Source organism: Eschrichtius robustus, chromosome 5, assembly GCF_028021215.1.
Source record: "Eschrichtius robustus isolate mEscRob2 chromosome 5, mEscRob2.pri, whole genome shotgun sequence".
NCBI lineage: Eukaryota > Metazoa > Chordata > Mammalia > Artiodactyla > Eschrichtiidae > Eschrichtius > Eschrichtius robustus.
In genome coordinates, this window is record NC_090828.1 from 14,488,581 (window position 1) to 14,511,818 (window position 23,238).

At 44.1% G+C, this 23,238-nt stretch overlaps 1 protein-coding gene across 2 annotated transcripts in view; it reads left to right on the forward strand.

Annotated features, from left to right (window-relative positions):
- The window catches only part of SERPINE2 (serpin family E member 2), a 74,430-nt gene that overhangs the window by 2,107 nt on the left and 49,085 nt on the right, over positions 1 to 23,238 (forward strand). Inside the window, exon 2 of one of the 2 annotated variants that reach the window (XM_068544340.1) lies at positions 18,766 to 18,933. The exons of the other annotated variant lie outside the window; for it this stretch is intronic. Coding sequence (XP_068400441.1) covers positions 18,857 to 18,933 — 77 coding nt within the window. The 5' untranslated portion in view covers positions 18,766 to 18,856. The remainder of the gene's footprint in view (positions 1 to 18,765; positions 18,934 to 23,238) is intronic. 2 annotated transcript variants of the gene reach the window in all.

Here is a 23,238-nt window from a genome sequence, read left to right on the forward strand (position 1 = left end):
TGGCCCACTCTACTGAGAAAGTAGGGGTCACCGGATTGAAGTCTCCCCACGTCCTACCCCATTTCCTTCCTACAGACTTTTCCAAATTTACCCACATCCAAGAAATCTTCTTAAGCATCTGTTGTGTCCAGGCACTTTGCTAGGCCCTGGTGTATGGTAAATATAGCAGGTCGCTGTTCTCTTGGAACAGTCTTTCCTGTGGCAGCAAGCAGACACAAAGAAACCTAACTATGCTCTGATAAAATAGGAATAAGGCAGAATAATAGAAGAGAAATCAAGTTGGGGCGGGGACTTAGAGAAGGTTAGAGAGAAGACTTTCCTGTGGCAGTGCCTCATGTCTCCCAATGAACTCTTTTCTTTTTTAACAGTGTTTTTAAAACGCCATAACCTCCCTTGTCCATGCATGCCCAACTCACCTACGGCCACCACCTGTCTCCCAGGCTTCTTAAATGAGTTAACACTTCCCCAGGCTTCCCTTTCTTCTTAACTCTCTGCAAGCTGGCCAGAGACTCCCCAAAGTAGGAGAAGACCCCACAACTCCTGAATGAGTGGTCCTGAGCATGTGTTCTAGACCTCTCTGCAGCATCGGATACAGATCTTTCCTCTTTTCCTGAAGGATGCTTTTCTCCTTCCCTAGTTGCCACCTCCTCCTGGTTTGCCTTCTGCCACCCTGGCACCTCCACTACCTCCTGGGGTGACCCAGGGCTCTGTTCTTACCCCTCTTCAGCTTCACGCGGAATGTTTGGGATACCACATTCCCACAACTTCCACTTTCACCAGTACAAAGTGAGTCCCAGATTGGTATCTCCAGCTAGTTACCTGCAGTCTATGCCCTTTAGGCAGAAAAACCCACAGTAAGTCGAAAACTGATTTTAGTTCTCATCACCCACTCCGTACCTGCTTCAACCTTGACCAAAATTTGTCCTCTTTTTTTTTTTTTTTTTTTTTGCTGGTGACTCGGCTGTTTACCAAGGTGCTAAAGCAGGAACCTCCCAGTGACGCTGGACTCCTCCAGCAACCGCCCGCCGCCCGCATCCAGACACTCACCGAGTCCTGCTGCTTCTCGTGCTGTGAAATCCCATAAACCTCTGCTCTAGTCACCATGGCCCTGCCCTGCTTTAGAGCCCAGAAGTGGCAAAATGGTGGCCAGTGTGCCAATTCCAGCTGGCAGATGTGTTCTTGGCTTGAACACAAGTATACAAAAATCGTGTGAATATTTGGAAATGTTAAGATATCACTTGGATTTATAGCTCCTCTTAAAAATCAGGAGGCCTGGAACAGGAGGCCTACATTCCCACGTGGCAGCCCTTGGCTGGCACGGAGCTCCCCGTGCCTGGCTATGCTGGAGGCTGCTTGCTTTCCGCGTCCCCTTGCACCTGTGGTCCCCCTTTACAGCAGCTTCCTAGCTCCCGCGGGCTTCTGACCATAGGCTGGGGGCCCAGCAGCAGCCCGGGGATGCCGAGTGGCCGACTGCACCATTTCCTGCCTGGTCTGTTGCACTAGATTTGCACCCCTTTCAAACCGTCATCCGCATGGCTGCTGGGGCTACTTACCTCAGGGCCCTCAAATCCGAATCTGCTTGTGTCCCTCCCGATAAAAACTCAGCGCCTCCCTCTTGCCTTGGGGACAGACCCCGACTCTGAAGGAGTAGCTGTGTTGCGTCACAAGCTAGGTATCTCAGATAGAAAGGTGGGCTTTCTATTGACTTTTTAAGGTGATGTACCTGCATTTCTCAAAATGCTTTTGCACCTCTATAAGGAGGGTCGCGAATATGTAATTCCAGTGTTATCTCACCTTTCCTGAGGTGTAGTCTCTGCTGTTTATAAACCGTTTCCACAGACCTCACCCCCTTCCCACTGCCTCATAACCACTCTGGAAGGAGACGGGGCAGGGGTGACTCCACATGCCAAGGCACGGGCTGCCCCAGAAGACCTCAGCCCTTGGAACATGGCGGAGCCCATTTCACATGGTGCCCAGAGTCATACAGTATGTTCCCAAGGTCACTCAGCTGCCTTTGGGCAGTCCTGTCCCAGAAGTCCTCAGCGCTCAGCCAGGGAACTTTCCACAGTGTCCTGCTCTCCTCCCTAGCAACTCCCCAGACTGCTGGCCATTTGTAATGACAGAGTCCAAGCGTTCTTCAACCCTTTCCCACCTCCCTGCCTTGTACCCTTCCACAAACTTTATTCTCTTGCAAAACTGAACTCCCTGCAGACTTCTCACACCATGGCGGTGCCCTTACTCCCCGCCTTGGCTCCTATTGGACCTCTGCCTGGAATTCTCTTTCTCCATCTTCTGCATTCATTGTCTGGCCAACTTCCCCTTTTTCAAGACTCATGTCTAGTATCACCTGTTCCAAAAAGTCTTTCCTGAAGATCAGTATCTCCCAATCCTCTGTGGCACACGTGTGGTGTGTGCACACACATGTACATCCTACCAAGTGGATGCCTGTCTGATGGCGGTTACTGTGTCATAGCAACATACCCTACCCACCAGATTCTTAGTGCCGTGAAGTCGTGCCTGTGTTCTGGTTTCATTCGTACCAGCAGTGGTGCGTGACCCAAAGGCACGTATTGGATGTTGAACTAAACCATATTCATATTTTTCATAAGTTTGCTGCACACTTTATGAAAGAGAGCTTGTCTTTGGGGCTTAAAGAGGAGCTCTCCTCCCAGACCTCTACCCCTGGTGCCGGGTACTTCTGCAGTTAATATATATCTTCACATTTAAAAAAAAATCTTTGATCAACCATGGCTTCTAAGACAGAACATTACTTAGAAAAAAGCAGAAGTCTAATACAGAAGTGCTTCTGTGTCTGCGTTCACTTCAGTTACCCTCATCCGAACCCTCTTTGGCTTCATTCTGTCTTCCTTGAAGTCCACTGGCTGTACTTCGTATTTCACGGTTTGTACAAGGTAGGAGAATACCTTCTGATTTATTTCCATTAACCTTCTCAGTGAGGGTGATACATGACCTCTTGCTGACCCTTGTTTTTCGTTTTGTTTTTAAATTTTTGCCAGGGCAGTTTTTTGTCTAATGTCTTAAGCCGGGTTTGGTGGAAAGAGCCCTGGGTTGGGAGAGGGTCTGGGCTATGCCACAAATGATTTATATAGTTGACTATCTAGAACTTAATTTCCTTGCCTATACAATGGGTGTGTTGAAATAGTGATCTCAAAGCTGTCTTATTTTAAAAAACAATTTAACTTCTTGGCTTATTTTCCTTTCTGATCCAGCTTTCTCATAAATATCAGGCCTAGATGAAATTTTTTCTTAAATGCATTGTTTTATGTTTATCTACATGAAATTCTTCTCTTTCATTTTCTCTCTCTTTTAAACCTAAGGAATATATATTCAGTTTGGTTCTTCAGGACTTAGAAATAGCATTGAGGCCCAACATGAAGATTTATTTAGTTTGTATTCCCACTTGGAGGCATTTATAAAAATGTTAAATAAATTGGGTCCCGTATACTTGGATCTTCTTTGTAAACCACTGTCTCCAACCATAAATGTGCCCGTCTTCTCTTTCCAAAACCATCATTCCTCGTGAGTAGATTGCACGCCTGATCTAAAAATCAATATTGGGTTTAAAAAAAATACCCTTAGGTATGAAATGGAGTGAAATGCAATAAACTACATCTTTAGGTTATTTCTTATCTATAAGTTCACAGTTTGTCTAAGAACACTGAAAGACTAGGACAATTTTATTTCTCTTTTGAGAAATGCTACCTTTCACCCAATGGGCCAAGTCAATTTACACAGTAAATGATTCTCCCCTTATTCTGCTGTTAGATTTCTAGGTCTGGATGTAAGCCCAGCCCAGAGAAGTTGGCGTTCCTTCTGTGACTCTTTTTGTGCATGGGGATGGCCACGGAGCCTAAGCAATCCTCTATTTGTAATTCCATTCATGCATCTGGACAAACATTTCATCTCCACTTCATCCTTGAATTCCTTCAAAGGTTGGGGTGGACACCCTAATTCAAGATCAGATGAGGAATACCCCATGCTCCTGCTTCAGTCTGACCTCAGACTTTGCCCTTTGTCTCAGAAGATAATTTGGAGAATTGGAATCCACTGTGCCTTTCTATTTTTATCAGTTAATTCTTGGGAGAAAGATAATGTGGAGGGGTCTTAATATAAAACAGAAAAATTCCTATGAAAAGGCAGAAAGGATTTCTTATAGTGAGTGCAAATCTTGGTGCATGTACTTTGTTTTGTTTTTGTGATGCCTTCCCCCACCTTGCAGCAGTGAGAAGTCCGGTAACCTGGGGAATTTCTAAGAACATGCTAAAAACAGCATCAGTGCTTTTTCCCCCTTCCCTTCCCCGCTCCATTTAGTGCCAACTAATACAGCTATAGAAAACTTAACTACTTGTTTTTGGCCTAAGTTTTTATGGACCAAATCTTGAAAGTGGGTGTGGGTATGCGGGAGAGTTTAACCCCAAATACGAAGCCCACTGGAAAATGTATACGGTGACTGCAAATGAAAATAGATTTCTCTTCCTTTCTTTTGAGAAATCCATGCTATATGGATAATGGCAGTGTTTGCATCTTCTACTAAAGAGTTTTTTCTTTTTTTAACTGAGGAATCCACTTAGGAAGAAATTATTTTTATTGAAGATTTGGTCACTGATTGGATTATATGAGCTTTAACTACTGTCTTATCTTTTGGTTATAAGGGCAGAAACCCCAATCAAAATAACTGACTCAGAAACACGGAGAGCATGGGGGGAACTACTGGCTTATGTCGCCGAGCCCGAGCCATGGCGGAGGTGCTTTGGCCTTGGAGGTGACTGGAACTAGAGACTCAGGGCCTTGGGCCTCTTTTCTCTCCCTCCATGTCTCTTGTCTCTGGACCACGACATGACTGCAGGCACCTTCGGGTTTCTCTCCCTACAGCCTTAGGATCAAAGAGGAAAGATGAGCTTCCTGTCAGTTCCAGTGGGCAAAATCCTATGGAGGCACTCTGATTGGCTCAGGTTGGGTCATGTGTCTTTCCCTGGACCAATGGCTGTGGTCAGGGCAGTGGGATGCTATGACTGGCCAGATTCTGAGTCACGTGTTCAAGCCTGCAGTCAGGGGAGGAGGGAGTATTGAGAGGGTGTGCTGGACAGGCAAGTTACCTCAACTGTCATTAGTATTTGTTTGCAGTTGACAGAGGCACTGTGTTATCTCCTCCAGCCTCATGTTTGCTTGTTGGACAGATACTAATATTCCCACTCGGACAGTTGTGGAGAAGAATGTGGAGCTGCCCAGGTGTCCATGGTAATTCATACAACCTCTTTGTGTCAATGCCAGAGCCTGAACCCAGGACTGTAAATGTGTGAGTTGTGAGCTGGTACCATGAGCTGTCAAAGATTTATGACTCGTCAATATTTATAACCTCTCAAAAGGAAATTCCTGTCAAACAACGGGCCTTCTTTCAAGAGACCAGCTTCTCACTTTGCTGTATGATCTGCTTCAGTAAGACAACCAAAACAGAGATGGAAAGAGACTAATATTTTTGTGTTATGTTTGAACTAATGTTTTTATGCCTTTTGGCCCCTGGGCCCAGTTTTTCCTTAGATACTTGTTTTTTTCCTGGGACTCAGATGCTAAAATTAGTACTGACCTTTGGATTGAAAAGGTAGAGTACATGTACCCAGAGTCCAGGGGAATAACTTAGGCTGAGCTGGATAAAACTCAACTGAAGAACAAGTGTGACATGATTTTTAAAAGATGTCTAATTGAACGCCACGAATGTGTGGAGACTTAGCTTAAAACGTGAAGGTTTAACTTTTCTTTTTATAGTTTTTTTTACATTTAACTTTATTTCAAAGTTTGTCACATCAAATGGTATGTGCTCTCCTCCTCCTCCTCTTCTTCCACCTCCTCCCCCCCTCCTCCCCCTCTTCCTTAGTATAGTGTAGTAATTAAGAGTATGGAGGATGTAGAGACCAACGGGCTTTGGCCTGAATCTAGATTATATTGGTTACTAGTTGGAGACCAGGAGACCATAGCCAATTGACTAGACTTCTCCAAGCCTCAGTTTCATCATCTGTGAGTTGGGCATGAAGGTAACCACATCTTAAGTGTTGTGAGGGTGCAGTGGAGAGTATGCTTTAGGTGCTGAGCACAGGGTCTAGAATGGAGCTGAATTCCAGGGCACGAGGTGGCAGTGGGGTTCCAGGCAAACATTTAACTCCACTGCGACTGGTGTTTTCATTGTGCCTTTGACCTGATGAATGAATGACTTGCTCTCTGTGTTTGCATACTTAGTTTCCAGACCCCTTTTCTGTAAAACTCTCAGTAGGCAGCACTCCCAGTGATCAGCTGGTCATCTGTCCTTTCCACAGGCTTCCAGCTCCTCCAGTACTGGCCATGGAGCAAAGGATGGCTGATGCATGAAATAAACTCCCTTTTACTCCACCTTATGAGGAAATGTAAGCAGCAGTGTTACCAGAAGCTCTTTCTAGAGGCACATTGCAGGCTAGCCCTGTCAGGCTTGGCGCTGTGTTTTTCTGTTTTGTTTTTTTTTAATGTTAGTTATGAAGAATGAATAAACTGTGCAGTAGGAAAAATCATCTATTTAGGTTTTTGCAAATGTAGCATCCAGAGTCTTCTCTTTTTGTTCTCATTTTTCCAATTGTGAAAAAGTCATTCTACTGTATCCAGTGATGTCCATATACCTAGAAATAACCATTTTAAACACACGTTGAATGTATTTAAAACACGTTTAATTATTCCTTCAATATACAAAAGAGTTCTATGAATGTTGGATTAACCACTGCCAACATCGTTAGATAGGAAATGTATTTTCTGCTGCCATTAGTATGATTTTTTTTAGGATTTTACTGGCAGATATCCATATGGGACTTTATACAGCACTCAGTGTATGCCCACACGTGAATTATTGCTCAGACAATGAGATGGGAGATGCCAGGGAGATTCTATGTGATGACTTAATTATAAACAGAGTTTTCTTTCTAAAGGTGTGGATTTTCTCTTTGAAGTTAATTTACTTGATAGACTCATATCATCTCTTGCCAAACCTGTGTTCATTTCTAGCAACTTGGAGGATTGGCCAGAGATGCCAAAGTATTCATAGTGAACCTGTTCTTGCGCAGCAAGGTGGTAAATCATGACTATCAAAGTGCTAATCATACTAATGTGAATTAATTCAGCAATACTGAAAACAGAGTTGTTCCATGCGTGTATATCACTTATTAGTGTAAACTTTCTTTGAGAACAATATATTTTTTAATGTATACAATGGCAAAAATGTGCTTTTCTCTTACTCTCTACCGTGTGTTCTAGTTATGTGTGTGTCTTATCCACCCCCACTAGGAAACCGCCAGGACTTTGTGGTCTCTCTTACTTCTCTGGGCTCCTTTCACAGTACCTGACACAGAGGAGCCCAAAAGACGCTTGAAAGGGGAGAATGAAGTGCAAGATCATTGGATCATCAGGGTGTCAAGGGCTGTGAGACACATGTTATACATGATCTTGTTGAATCTAAACAGCTCTTGTAAGGTAGAAATTAGTCCTGGTTTACAGGTGAGAAAACTGAGATTCAGGTGTGTGGAGCGCCCCTCTGAGATTCCCGCCCATGGGGACGTTCTCTCCAGGGCTGGGTGTCTTGCAGGGGAGATTTTTGATTCTGAAACATTTCTTTCAGGGAATGACTGATCCTAAACAGTGGTGATGGGGCAACAGCACAGGGAACCGCAGACCATTGCCGGATGGAGAATGACTTGGGGAGTCAGGTGGACCTGGGTTTAAATGACTATTCTACACTTAGTAGTTTTGTGTCTGCAAAATACTACCCGCCCCCAGTGTGCTCCATTTCCAAAGCTAGAGAATGGAGGTGATGAGGATTCAGCTTCCTTGCAGAGAGAGATAGTATTGTTCCTGTCTTACACACATGGAAATAGGAAGTATCATGAATTAGGTCACTTGACAAGCCTGAGGTCATTCTGTAGGTGAGGAACTCGGAGGCTCCGTGAGGGTCAGGAACATGGGCAAGTGATGGACTGTGTCCGGGTCTTAATTTCCTCCCATGCGAATTGAGGGCTTTGATGCCTGGCTTGCCAGGAGCCCGAGAGGGTCAGCCACGCTAATGCGAAAGCCCTTTACACATAGGAGTTTCTTAAATGTCAGTCACTGGGTCAGGGCTGTGACTTAGGTCACTTGGCAAGGTCAGGGCTGTGGCCGAGTGAGGATTCACCTCTCTGCTCCTATCACTTGTCACCTCTCCAGACGCAAGTCTAGGTACAGTTTGGTAACAGACGGCCATGACCTGTCACTCACCCCTGGTTGGCCCCCAGAGTACCCCACTGCCCTGCGGACTGTTATCGCTCATTCCTTAGGGCCACCGTCTGGTTCATGTCTCCCTTTCTCTTTGTTGTTCCCACCCATGTTCTCAAAGAGGATTATTCCCCGAGAGACAAGGGGTTTCCCAACGCTTACTCTTGATGAACCTGCCCCACACAGGACTTCAAAGGAGCACGAGGTGGCAGCCCTGTTGTATGTGGGTGGCATTCAGTTTGAGAGCTAGTTTTTGAGCATTTACTCTGTAATAGGTGCTCTGCGAGACACAGAAGTAGCCACAGCATAGGTTGACCTTTGAGGATCTTCTCTATGTAGGCAGAAAAGGCATACCCGTGAGACTTTAGCAATTGAAGATAGTCTAGAACAGCGGTACGCCGTAGTGGGGTGGCAGCAGGGGCATTCGGGCGAAGCACTGTCTGTAGAGGATTTAAATGTAATAGGAAGTTACCTCAGGCTTGGTTTGCTTTTTATCATCACTGTGTGCCATGGTGATTAACTACGCCTCCCCTGGACCAGACCATCACCCTGCCCCTCAGTACTGTTCTGGGTCACTTATCCACTGCTGTGTAATGAGTGCCATGGATGAGATGCTCAGGACGTCCCACTGGACTGGTCAGTGTGCACTGAGTTGTTGGTGTAAAGGGACTCTAGGAGCGCAGCGTGTGGCCCTGGAGACCGGAGCGGCCACTGGTGCCAGCCCAAAGCCATGGCCGTGCACTGCCTCCCTAAATCCACTTGGCAGCCCTGAAAGGCTGGAGTCCCGAGGTCGTTCTATGGATGAGGGACCAGGAGGCTCCGTGAGGGTCAGGAATGCAGGCAAGTGAGGGACGGTGTCCAGGTCTCGATTTCCTCCCACGTGAAATGAGGGCTCTGATGCCCACTTTCTAGCAGCCCGGGAGGCTCAGCCGTGCTGATGCTAAAGCCCTTTACACATAGGAGTTTCTTAAATGTCAGTCGCTACTAATCATGTGTGTTCGTGTTTGCGTACAGGCGTGTGTGTGTGTGTGTGTGTGTGTGTGTGTGTATGTGTAGAGGTAAGTCTGTGCACAATGTGAAGCGTTGGCTCGTAGCTGATAAGCACAAATGCCCAGACAGCCCTCGGGGGTAATGCAGTCCTTTCTTTTTCTTTCATGTGACTCTCCGTGAAAACCATTTTGATCTAAATTGTGTAGAATTGCTATTTACTGGTTTGTATCAATAATAATGAGTTGGCCAGTTAGTCTCTCATGTGCTCTCTATGACTAAAGATGTGGGGATAACTTCTCCATGGGGGAGAAATCAGATCTCATAAAAAATATGACAGTTTTAGTGCACAACTTTGGAAAGTGTGAAACATTACTTGCATGTAACTTTTACTTTCATTAAATACTCAAGACTACAAGACACTGGAGGGTCCAGAACTGCAGTAAGGCCCGCTCTCTTCTGAGTCAGGCATGCACACTGAATTGGTGCCTGAGAGATGCCTTGATGAGTCACTAAAAAGCACTAAAATGGTGGAATTTTGTCTGGGAAAAAGAGAGTGTCCTAGTTTAAACACTTCATGTTCGTGTACATGAATATGAAGTGAAAAATTTATCTGAAATTGTCCCTCAGAGAAAGAGAGATTTGCTATATATTAGGGTCCTTGCAAAATCTTCCATTTTACAAAGATCCTGATGTGTTTTTGGTCAGAGTTCACCAAAGCACTGGATGGATGAGACTCATGAGAACACGTGGGGGAGGCGCATTAGCCTGAAATCCCCTGTGTCAGTTCTTACTATGAATGCTTTTACCGATTGCATGATGAAAAAGGGTTTTTTAAAAAAAGGCAGAGAAGATGGCGGAAGAATACGAAGTGGAGATCACCTTCCTTCTCACAAATACATCAGAAATACATCTACATGTGGAACAACTCCTACAGAACACCCACTGAACGCTGGCAGAAGACCTCAGACCTCCCAAAAGGCAAGAAACTCCCCACATACCTGCGTAGGGCAAAAGAAAAAACAGAGAGAAAAGAATAGGGACGGGACCTGCACCAGTGGGAGCGAGCTGTGAAGGAGGAAAGGTTTCCACACACTAGGAGCCCCTTCGCGGGCAGAGACTGCGGGTGGTGGAGGGGGGCGAGCTTCGGATCCGCGGAGGAGAGCGCAGCCACAGGGGTGCGGAGGGCAAAGCAGAGAGATTCCCGCACGGAGGATCAGTGCCGACTAGCACTCACCAGCCCGAGAGGCTTGTCTGCTCACCCTCCGGGGCGGGCGGGGCTGGGAGCTGAGGCTCGGGCTGTGGTCGGATCGCAGGGAGAGGACTGGGGTTGGCAGCGTGAACACAGCCTGAAGGGGTTAGCGCACCACAGCTAGCCGGGAGGGAGTCCGGGAAAAAGTCTGCAGCTGCCGAACAGGCAAGAGACTTTTTCTTGCCTCTTTGTTTCGCGGTGCGCGAGGAGAGGGGATTCAGAGCGCCGCCTAAACGAGCTCCAGAGACGGGCGCGGGCCGCGGCGATCAGCGCGGACCCCAGAGACGGGCATGAGACGCTAAGGCTGCTGCTGCCGCCACCAAGAAGCCTGTGTGCGAGCACAGGTCACTCTCCACACCGCCCCTCCCGGGAGCCTGTGCAGCCCGCCACTGCCAGGGTCCAGTGATCCAGGGACAACTTCCCCGGGAGAACGCACGGCGCGCCTCAGGCTGCTGCAACGTCACGTCAGCCTCTGCCGCCGCAGGCTCGCCCCGCCTCCTCTGTACCCCTTCCTCCCCCCGGCCTGAGTGAGCCAGAGCCCCCGAATCAGCTGCGCCTTTAACCCAGTCCTGTCTGAGCGAGGAACAGACGCCCTCAGGCGACCTACACGCAGAGGCGGGTCCAAATCCAAAGCTGAACCCCGGGAGCTGTGCGAACAAAGAAGAGAAAGGGAAATCTCTCCCAGCAGCCTCAGGAGCAGAGGATTAAATCTCCACAAACAACTTGAGGTACCCTGCATCTGTGGAATACCTGAATAGACAACGAATCATCCCAAATTGAGGAGGTGGACTTTGGGAGCAATGATATATATATATTTTTCTCTTTTTCTCCTTTTGTGAGTGTGTATGTATATGCTTCTGTGTGTGATTTTGTCTGTATAGCTTTCCTTTTACCATTTGTCCTAGGGTTCTGTCTTTACGTTTTTTGTGTTTTTTTGTTTTTTTTTTTGTATAGTTTTTAGCGCTTGTTATCATTGGTGGATTTGTTTTTTTGGTTTGGTTGCTCTCTTCCTATCTTTTTTTTTTATTTTTAAATTTTTAATAATTATTTTTTATTTTAATAACTTTATTTTATTTTATTTTTTCTTTCTTTCTTTCTTTCTTTCTTTCTTTTTTTTCTCCCTTTTATTCTGAGCCGTGTGGATGACACAGTCTTGGTGATCCGGCCGGGCATCAGGCCTCTGCCTCTGAGGTGGAAGAGCCAAGTTCAGTACACTGGTTCACCAGAGACCTCCCAGCTCCATGTAATATCAAATGGCGTAAATCTCCCAGAGATCTCCATCTCAACGCCAAGACCCAGCTCCACTCAACGACCAGCAAGCTATAGTGCTGGACACCCTATGCCAAGCAACTACCAAGACAGGAACACAACCCCATCCATTAGCAGAGAGGCTGCCTAAAATCACAATAAGGTCACAGACACCCCAAAACACACCACTGGATGCAGACCTGCCCACCAGAAAGACAAGATCCCGCCTCATCCACCAGAACACAGGCACTAGTCCCGTCCACCAGGAAGCCTACACAACCCACTGAACCAACCTTACCGACTGGGAGCAGACACCAAAAACATTGGGAACTACAAACCTGCAGCTTGCAAAAAGCAGACCCCAAACACAGTAAGTTAAGCAAAATGAGAAGACAGAGAAACACACAGCAGATGAAGGAGCAAGGTAAAAACCCACCAGACCTAACAAATGAAGAGGAAATAGGCAGTCTACCTGAAAAAGAATTCAGAATAATGATAGTAAAGATGATCCAAAATCTTGGAAATAGAATGGAGAAAATACAAGAAACGTTTAAAAAGGACCTAGAAGAAGTAAAGAGCAAACAATGATGAACAACACAATAAATGAAATTTAAAATTCTCTAGAAGGAATCAATAGCAGAATAACTGAGGCAGAAGAACGGATAAGTGACCTGGAAGATAAAATAGTGGAAATAACTACCACAGAGCAGAATAAAGAAAAAAGAATGAAAAGAATTGAGGACAGTCTCAGAGACCTCTGGGACAATATTAAATGCACCAACCTTAGAATTATAAGGGTCCAGGAAGCAGAAGAGAAAAAGAAAGGGTCTGAGAAAATATTAGAAGAGATTATAGTTGAAAACTTCCCTAATATGGGAAAGGAAATAGTTAATCAAGTCCAGGAAGTGCAGAGAGTCCCATACAGGACAAATCCAAGGAGAAACACACCAAAACACATATTAATCAAACTATCAAAAATTAAATACAAAGAAAAAATATTAAAAGCAGCAAGGGAAAAGCAACAAATAACATACAAGGGAATCCCCATAAGGTTAACAGCTGATCTTTCAGAAGAAACTCTGCAAGCCAGAAGGCAGTGGCAGGACATATTTGAAGTGATGAAAGGGAAAAATCTACAATGAAGATTACTCTACCCAGCAAGGATCTCATTCAGATTTGACGGAGAAATCAAAACCTTTACAGACAAGCAAAAGCTAAGAGAATTCAGCACCACCAAACCAGCTTTACAACAAATAATAAAGGAACTTCTCTAAGTGGGAAACGCAAGAGAAGAAAAGGACCTACAGAAACAAACCCAAATCAATTAAGAAAATGGTAATATGAACATACATATCGATAATTACCTTAAATGTAAATGGATTGAATGCTCCAACCAAAAGACACAGACTGGCTGAATGGATACAAAAACAAAACCCGTATATATGCTGTCTACAAGAGACCCACTTCAGACCTAGGGACACATACAGACTGAAAATGAGTGGATGGAAAAAGATATTCCATGCAAACGGAAATCAAAAGAAAACTGGAGTAGCAATACTCATATCAATAAAATGGACTTTAAAATAAAGAATGTTACAACACAAGGAAGGACACTATGTAATGATCAAGGGAACAATCCAAGAAGAAGATATAACAATTATAAATGTATATGTATATATGCACCCAACATAGGAGCACCTCAATACATACGGCAAATGCTAACAGCCATAAAAGGGGAAATGGACAGTAACACAATCATAGTAGGGGACTCTAACACCCCACTTTCACCAATGGACAGATCATCCAAAATGAAAATAAATAAGGAAACACAAGCTTTAAACGATACATTAAACAAGATGGACTTAACTGATATTTATAGGACATTCCATCCAAAAACAACAGAATGCACATTCTTCTCAAGTGCTCATGGAACATTCTCCAGGATAGATCATATCTTGGGTCACAAATCAAGCCTTGGTAAATTTAAGAAAATTGAAATCGTATCAAGTATCTTTTCTGACCACAATGGTATGACACTAGATATCAATTACAGGAAAAAAAAAACTGTAAAAAAATACAAACACGTGGAGGCTAAACAATACACTACTTAATAACCAAGAGATCACTGAAGAAATCAAAGAGGAAATCAAAAAATACCTAGAAACAAATGACAGTGAAAACACGACGACCCAAAACCTATCAGATGCAGCAAAAGCAGTTCTAAGAGGGAAGTTTATAGCAATACAATCCTACGTTAAGAAACAAGAAACATCTCAAATAAACAACCTAACCTTACACCTAAAGCAATTAGAGAAAGAACAAAAAAACCCCAAAGTTAGCAGAAGGAAAGAAATCATAAAGATCAGATCAGAAATAAATGAAAAAGGAATGAAGGAAACAGTAAAACTAAAAGCTGGTTCTTTGAGAAAATAAACAAAATTGATAAACCATTAGCCAGACTCATCAAGAAAAAGAGGGAGAAGACTCAAATCAGTAGAATTAGAAATGAAAAAGAAGTAACAACTGACACTGCAGAAGTACAAACGATCATGAGAGATTACTAGAAGCAACTATATGCCAATAAAATGGACAACCTGGAAGAAATAGACAAATTCTTAGAAAAGCACAACCTTGTGAGACTGAACCAGGAAGAAATAGAAAATATAAACAGACCAATCACAAGCACTGAAATTGACACTGTGATTAAAAATCTTCCAACAAACAAAAGCCCAGGACCAGATGGCTTCACAGGCGAATTCTATCAAACATTTAGAGAAGAGGTAACACCTATCCTTCTCAAACTCTTCCAAAATATAACAGAGGGAAGAACACTCCCAAACTCATTCTACAAGGCCACCATCACCCTGATACCAAAACCAGACAAAGATGTCACAAAGAAAGAAAACTACAGGCCAATATCACTGATGAACATAGATGCAAAAATCCTCAACAAAATACTAGCAAACAGAATCCAACAGCACATTAAAAGGATCATACACCATGATGAAGTGGGGTTTATCCCAGGAATGCAAGGATTCTTCAATATACGCAAATCAATGTAATACACCATATTAACAAATGGAAGAATAAAAACCATATGATCATCTCAATAGATGCAGAAAAAGCTTTCGACAAAATTCAACACCCATTTATGATAAAAACCCTCCAGGAAGTAGGCATAGAGGGAACTTACCTCAACATAATAAAGGCCATATATGACAAATCCACAACCAACATTGTCCTCGATAGTGAAAAGCTGAAACCATTTCCACTAAGATCAGGAACAACACAAGGTTGCCCGCTCTCGCCACTATTATTCAACCTAGTTTTGGAAGTTTTAACCACAGCAATCAAAGAAGAAAAAGAAATAAAAGGAATCCAAATCAGAAAAGAAGAAGTAAAGCTGTCACTGTTTGCAGATGACATGATACTATACATACAGAATCCTAAAGATGCTACGAGAAAACTACTAGAACTAATCAATGAATTTGGTAAAGTAGCAGGATACAAAATTAATGCACAGAGACCTCTTGCATTCCTATACACTAATGATGAAAAATCTGAAAGTGAAATTAAGGAAACACACCCATTTACCATTGCAACAAAAATAATAAAATACCTAGGAATAAACCTACCTAAGGAGACAAAAGACCTCTATGCAGAAAACTATAAGACACTGATGAAAGAAATTAAAGATGATACAAACAGATGGAGAGATATACCGTGTTCCTGGATTGGAGGAATCAACATTGTGAAAATGACTATAGTACCCAAAGCAATCTACAGATTCAATGCAATCCCTATCGAACTACCACTGGCATTTTTCACAGAACTAGATCAAAACATTTCACAATTTGTATGGAAACACAAAAGACCCCAAATATCCAAAGCAGTCTTGAGTAAGAAAAACAGAGCTGGAGTAATCAGGCTCCCTGACTTTGGACTATACTACAGAGCTACAGTAATCAAGACAGTATGGTACTGGCACAAAAACAGAAATATAGATCAATGGAGCAGGATAGAAAGCCCAGAGATAAACCCACACACATATGGTCACCTTATTTTTGATAAAGGAGGGAAGAATATACAATGGAGAAAAGACAGTCTCTTCAGTAGGTGGTGCTGGGAAAACTGGACAGCTACATGTAAAAGAATGAAATTAGAACACTCCCTAACACCATACACAAAAATAAACTCAAAATGGATTAAAGACCTAAATATAAGGCCAGACACTATAAAACTCTTAGAGGAAAACATAGGCAGAACACTCTATGACATAAATCACAGCCAGATCGTTTTTGACCCACCTCCTAGAGAAATGGAAATAAAAACAAAAATAAACAAATGGGACCTAATGGAACTTAAAAGCTTTTGCACAGCAAAGGAAACCATAAACAAGACAAAAAGACAACCCTCAGAATTGGAGAAAATATTTGCAAACCGAGCAACTGACAGAGGATTATTCTCTAAAACCTACAAGCAGCTCATGCAGCTCAATATCAAACAAATAAACAACCCAATCCAAAAATGGGCAGAAGACCTAAATAGATATTTCTCCATAGAAGATATACAGATTGCCAACAAACACATGAAAGAATGCTCAACATCATTAATCATTAGAGAAATGCAAATCAAAACTACTGTGAGGTATCACTTCACACCAGTCAGAATGGCCATCATCAAAAAATCTACAAACAATAAATGCTGGAGAGGCTGTGGAGAAAAGGGAACCCTCTTGCACTGTTGGTAGGAATGTAAATTGATACAGCCACTATGGAGAACAGTATGGAAGTTCCTTATAAAACTAAAAGTAGAACTACCATATGACCCAGCAATCCCACTCCTGGGCATATACCCTGAGAAAACCATAATTCAAAAAGAGTCATGTACCACAATGTTTATTGCAGCTCTATTTACAATAGCCAGGGCATGGAAGCAACCTAAGTGTCCATCAACAGATGAATGGATAATGAACATGTGGCACATATATACAATGGAATATTACTCAGCCATAAAAAGAAATGAAATTGAGTTATTTGTCATGAGGTGGATGGACCTAGAGTCTGTCATACAGAGTGAAGTAAGTTCAGAAAGAGAAAAACAAACACCGTATGCTAACAATATATATGGAATCTAAAAAAAAAAAAAAAAAATGGTCATGAAGAACCTAGGGGCAGGATGGGAATAAAGACACAGTCCTACTAGAGAATGGACTTGAGGACACGGGGAGGGGGAAGGGTAAGCTGGGACAAAGTGAGAGAGCAGCATGGACATATATACACTACCAAATGTAAAACCGATAGCTAGTGGGAAGCAGCCACGTAGCACAGGGAGATTAGCTCTGTACTTTGTGACCACCTCGAGGGGTGGAATAGGGAGGGTGGGAGGGAGGGAGACGCAAGAGGAAAGAGATATGGGGATGTGTGTATATGTATAGCTGATTCACTTTGTCATAAAGCAGAAACTAACACACCACTTTAAAGCAATTATACTCCAATAAAGATGTTAAAAAAAAAAAAAGGCAGAGAAATCGAATACAGGCTTAGTCATTACTGCAGAGGTCATGACTTCACAGTCGCCAGATGTTGAATGTTGTGTTAGTTAAGGTCATGCTAATTGCCGTAACAAATAAACCCAAACGTGTACCGTGGTTCAAACATGATGGAAGGTTATTGTCCATTTGCATAAAGCCCCAAATGGGTGTGTCACTTTCCTGGTGCGGACCTGGTGATTCAGTGACCCAGCTTCCTTCCATCATGTGGCTCCACTTCATTTAACATGTGGGTTCCCAGGGCATGATGCTTGTCAGCAACAAGCTGGTGGAAGCAGAAAGGTCCTGGCAGATTGCACACGGCAGGTCTTGATGGGCCAGGCCTGAGGGCAGCATACATCACTTCCACTCCCATTTCGCTGACTGCGTTTCAGTCACACAGTCACTCCCATCTGTAGCACAGGCTACAGTCCTATCTTCAGAAGAAGAGGAAATGGGTTTGCTGAGTAGGTAGCTATTCTGTCAGATGAAATTTTATCAAAACCACAAAGGGTCACTTTAAAATGGAACACAGTAATATGCTGTGGGGATCACAGATATATTTTTTACCTATGAGGGCCACTGGCCTGATGCTCTGTGAAGGGCTTCTTATGGCTTAGGATAGATTTTTTTCCATGGCAGTGTCACACATAGATTTGGAAAGTGCGGTATCACAGGCAACTTGGAAGAAAAGTGGATAATGTGCTCGGGGAAATCGTTAGACAACACAAAAAGCGATGACAGGCATGTAGAAGATGTCTAGGGAAAATGCTGAACTAAATTGCTTCACAGAAGGTGGAAATGGAAAGAAAGGTTCTATTTCTAGAGTCACATAATATACGTGCTTTCACGTATTAGTCATAAAGTTTACTTAGTCCTGTGGACCAAAACTTGGGTCGGCTGGGGAGGAGGTGTCGGGATCTTCTTGTTGGGGAAGAGGGCTGTCGTATTTGGGAGAGACCATATATTCAAGCACATATTAGAACATAAAAAGTAAAGACTCTCATGATGGAAGAAGGGACGCCTCTTGCAGCTTGGGAGAGGGTCGTCAGGTGTGCTCAGAGCACCATTCTGCAACCGGGAGCAGAGGGCGAGGCGAAGCTGGGGGATGGGACCAACGCCAGTCCTGAGCGCTGACGGGGGTGGGGGGTGGGTGGGTGGGGAGATGGGTGAAAGAGGACCCGGAGGGATAGGACAGAGGGGGAGGCAGTTGACAGCCTTACGGGAGCATCTCTGCCCTCTCTCTGGAAGAAGCCTCTGGCAACATCTGTCACGCCGAGGTGGGCATATCCACGTGGTCCTCGCCTCTTTCTTGCTGTGTGACGTGAGGCAGATGCCTCAACCTCTCTGCGTTTCTGTTACCTCAACCGTATCCCGAAGGGCTCATGTGAGATTTAGTAAGACGATGTGCTCACAGGGCTGTACACACAGGAAGAGCTTTATAAACAGTCTCCCGTCTCCTGTGCAGCGACTCGCCGGCTCCACTGTTGGTGAACATCGTCTCCATAACTGGACCTGAGAAACTGGGGAGACGTTCTCCCCCTGCAAACTGTGACTTCATGACAAAAAGAAGCTCAGCCTCCTCCATCCCGAAAGATTCCTCAGTGCAGTGCCTTATAACAGAGGTTAGGCAATGGTGAGAACTTTCATTGTCATTGATTTTTTTTTTTTTTTTTGGTATGTCTGGTATTGATTCTTTTTTTTTTTTTTTAATTTTATTGAAGTATAGTTGATTTACAGTGCTGTACACCTGAAACTAAAAACTAACTTAACGTTGTAAGTCATTGATTTTTAATTCCTGAAATCCTTGTTCTACCTGAGCATTGTATAAAGGCCGTTCCTATGAGGAAGAGTTCTGTGGGACCTGAGAGCTGTCATATCACTTCTCAGGACAGTGTTTCACGTGTGTACCTTCTGAGGTACAGAATGGGGGAGAGGCGTAATCACTGATTTGATAGATGAGGAAGCTGGGACACAGAGCAGGGATTTATGCTACACAGGCAGGCCTAGGGCTAGACAATCCTATTGCACCATCGTTTCAAAGTGGACACAGGTTAGAGCAGCTCCCCGCCCCCTACCAGATCCCTTTGGAAGGCACCAGCGGAGACCTCAGTGAGAAAAATCAAGTCAGGCTAAAGGAAGAACCTTGGTATTTGAGTAACTAAAGCCAAGTTTGGAATTGTGCTTCCCATAACTTCAGGTGGTTTCTAAGCTTTGCAGAACATTGCTGGTTAAATGGTTGCTTGCTGGGAAAAGAAAAACCAAAAACAACAACAAAAAAAACATGTAAGTATAGAGTGGTCATCTTCTTAAATATTCCTTTGGGATTTTGTTTACAAACTCATCTCTCTGCCTTTTGGGAGATATTCTCTGGGCCACAGAAGTTTGAATCGGTCAAGTCTAAGAGTGTTTGTATTCCTTTTAAATCCATTGTTTTAAAAGTTACTTGGAGCAATAAAAACCTCAATTCCTAGTGTGAAAACTTAGGCATGGTAGAGGCCCAGCAAGCAATATTGACTTAAGTGTGCAGAACACTTTGTGACAACGCTTGATTGTACATTGTAAAACAGGGGACGCATGTTGAAATTCCTCCTGGGTGCTTTAACTCGTGCATTATATGTGCAGTATTTTCAATTAGCTACAGAAAAAAGTACCTTCGTTGTGAGTCTATTTTTACAGCTGGGAATTGCCCTGAAAACACAACTGACTATTTCATACATGTGAGATTTATTTCAATGACTCATGGGGCATTTGCAGTTTAACCAATAATTGAAAATATTATTGCAGTGTGGCAGGTAAAAGTAGGAAGTCATTTTGCATTCCTCCGAGCTCAATAGGCTTATGTTAGTCCAAGGGGCGGGCAGTGGACAGCGGGCGAGAGCAGTGTTGAGACTCGACCCTTCCCATTTCATTCCGGGCTGTGCTACACCATGGAAAGAAAGAGACCGCCTGGCCTAAGGATGCCGTGAGAGGGTGTCTCAGCAAGGACCCAAAGCACTAAGGTGTTCTCTTGTGTCTCTCTCCTGTTTTCATGTACCAGACACAGATGGAAGGTCCGATCATATGTGAGGAGCCCCATCCTTCCCCTGATTCTTCGCCGACTCCCTGTTTCTTCCCTACCATGCTTTTGCCCCCTGTTTCACATCAGCTGTCACCCAGCTCGCCAAGGCAGGAAGCTAGCTTGAGACTCTCAGGATGGACCAACCAGCCCCTCCATGGTGGTTCATAAACATTACTAGGGATTTGGAATATGTGTTCCCGCTGAAAGGATGTTGTAAATGGTGGTTAGGTAACGCTGTATTAAAATACATTCTTGCTCCTGTGATTCAATCAAAGCATGGGTTAATTAGGTATTCTGTGGGCAGAATTAAAATCCTAACCACCAATTTTTAATTTTTCTCTGGATCAACAGTTCTTAGCCAGGGGCTATCCCCCTCTCTCCCAGGAACGTTTGTCAATGCCTGCAGACATTTGGTTGTCACAACTGGGTGAGCGGTGCTACTGGCATCTAATGGGGAGGCCAGAGATACAGCTAAACATCTCACAATACACAGGGCAGCCGCTACAACACAGAACTAGCCAGTCCCAAACGTCAATAATGCCAAGCTGTGAAAGCTTGCTCTAGAAAAAAAGAAATAACTTCCCCAAAGACTTTACGATCCCAACCTGCTTGTAAGATGGTGGCTTCTGCAATCGACATTAGTATGTGAGGTGAATTCAGGTGCTCGCCAAAGGGCTGGCTTCTTCATCGATGCCCTGGTTACAGAGTCCCTTGGTGTCCCTTGTGCGGCGCTGGACACTGGGGAAGCTTGGTGAACAGGACGGAAAATGTCCCGCCCCACCCACAGCAGAAAGAGCAGGATTATGGAGGCTGGAGGTGGGAAAGAGCCTGGCAGCTTCTGCAAACTGCCAGGGGGAGAGTGTATCTGTCAAAGGAAGCCAAATCTGAGCAGGCTGGCCAGGTCGCAGGCTGTGGGAGGGTAAGAGCTCAGGGAAGCCACTGCAGGTTTGATGCAGGTCTTGGTGCCAAAAGTCAAGGTCAGCCTTCCCTATCAGCAAGCTCACTGAGCAGTGCAGACGGTGAGTTCGGTGTAGGAGACTGATGTCTTCTTCCAGGAATGTGGGTGGCTTGCTGAGCACAAAGAAGGCAGAGAGAGTAGACCGTTCAGGAACCGTCTCCGAGGTGGAGAGACAGAGCTTGTTGATGGTTCAGTGGGGCCGGGGAGAGGCTGGAAGATGACTCCCAGACTTTCCGCTTAGATTCTTGAGTGGGTGGGGAGCCGCACTTACGGAGATGTAGATCCTGGAGGAATAGCACATTTAGGGAGGAGGAGTCCTCTTTCCTCCCATTGCAGAATTTCTACGAAGACGGATAAGGGCACTTCTCTATATCTTTCTACCCAATGTTTCTTTCGAAAAGAAGCATTGGGCTTTAGAGTCAGCTCTGTTAGCTAAAATCTAAGATATTTCTCCTGGATTACCTCTTCTCTCCAGTTCCCATCATAGTAGGCTTTCCACTGTAGCTCAGAGTTATTTCTAAATGGCTTCCTTGGGCAGTCATCAAGCATTTTCTGTGTGAGATATTCTCTCCATCTAAGCAAATAAAACAGTAATGAGACTCCGCTCACCATCCAGGCTTCTGAGACACAGCTTGTCTGGCTTCGCCACACTAAAACTTTTTAAAAACTGTGATAGTCTAATCCTGCCCTATTTCATTTTCAGCTGGTAGGAAACCCTTTTCCTTATTCATGAGCCTGGCAGTCTCGGAAGAAGTGCACCAGGAAATCATCAGAGCCTGATGCCCGTTTCCTGGGTCCCTCAGTGACCATTGGTCCTTTCCTGACGCCAACACCAGGGCCATTCAAGGAGGCTGCACGGGGCCCAGCTGCTGCCCCGGGAGGACAAGGCCACTCAGGTCACGTTCCCTGAGGACTTGTGACCAGAGGTGAAACTCTGATAAAGTCACATGGTAGACCCTTGAAGCCCACCTGCAGCAGAAACATGAAGGAAATGGCCCACAGTTGAAAAAAGACCACCAGTAAATAGAAAAGGCAGCTTAAAAATTCCCTTTGATTTTCAGAAATTGGAATTTGGGGAAATTTTGCCTCTGAGGAATCCGTTAGGATGGGCTGGCGAGTCCACCTTCAGAGGCTGAGGAGAGAGACCCCAGGACTCCTCGACCCTCTGTGATAACGGCAGTCATGGCAGAGCCAGCTTGGTTGAGCCCTTGGTGTTCAAGAGCTGTCCAAAGAACCTGAGATGTATCACCCATTTTTATTCCTCACATCAGCCCATAAGGCAGGGACTACTGTTTTACCTGTTGTACAGTGGGCACAGTGAAGTGTAGTGCTTGTCAAAAGTCATGCAGTGAATTGGTGGGGGACCTCGTCTGAACTTGGGTAGTTTGTCTCAGGAGCCTACAGAGGCCAAGATGCCTAAGAACTGGTGCTCTCTCAAAGAGTTATTAAAAGGCACAATTATGCAAAAACATATTTTTGGTATCTTTTTTAGAATATTGACATTTTTAATGTGCCTGCAGTAATTGGGAAAAGAAAGTAAATAATAAAAAGATCTGTCTTAAGGTATATTTGTTTGCTGACTAAAAGTTTTAAATAAGGGTTTTTATTTTTTACTTTTTATTTGAAGGTAGTTGTAGATTTTTTTTTCACATCTTTATTGGAGTATAAATGCTTTACAGTGTTGTGTTAGTTTCTGCTGTACAACAAAGTGAATCAGCTATATGTATACGTATATCCCCATATCCCCTCCCTCCCACCCTCCCTATCCCATCCTTCTAGGTCATCACAAAGCATCGAGTTGATCTCCTTGTGCTATGCATATGACCCAGCAATCCCACTCCTGGGCATATACCCTGAGAAAACTATAATTCAAAAAGATACATGTACCACAATGTTCATTGCAGCACTATTCACAATAGCCA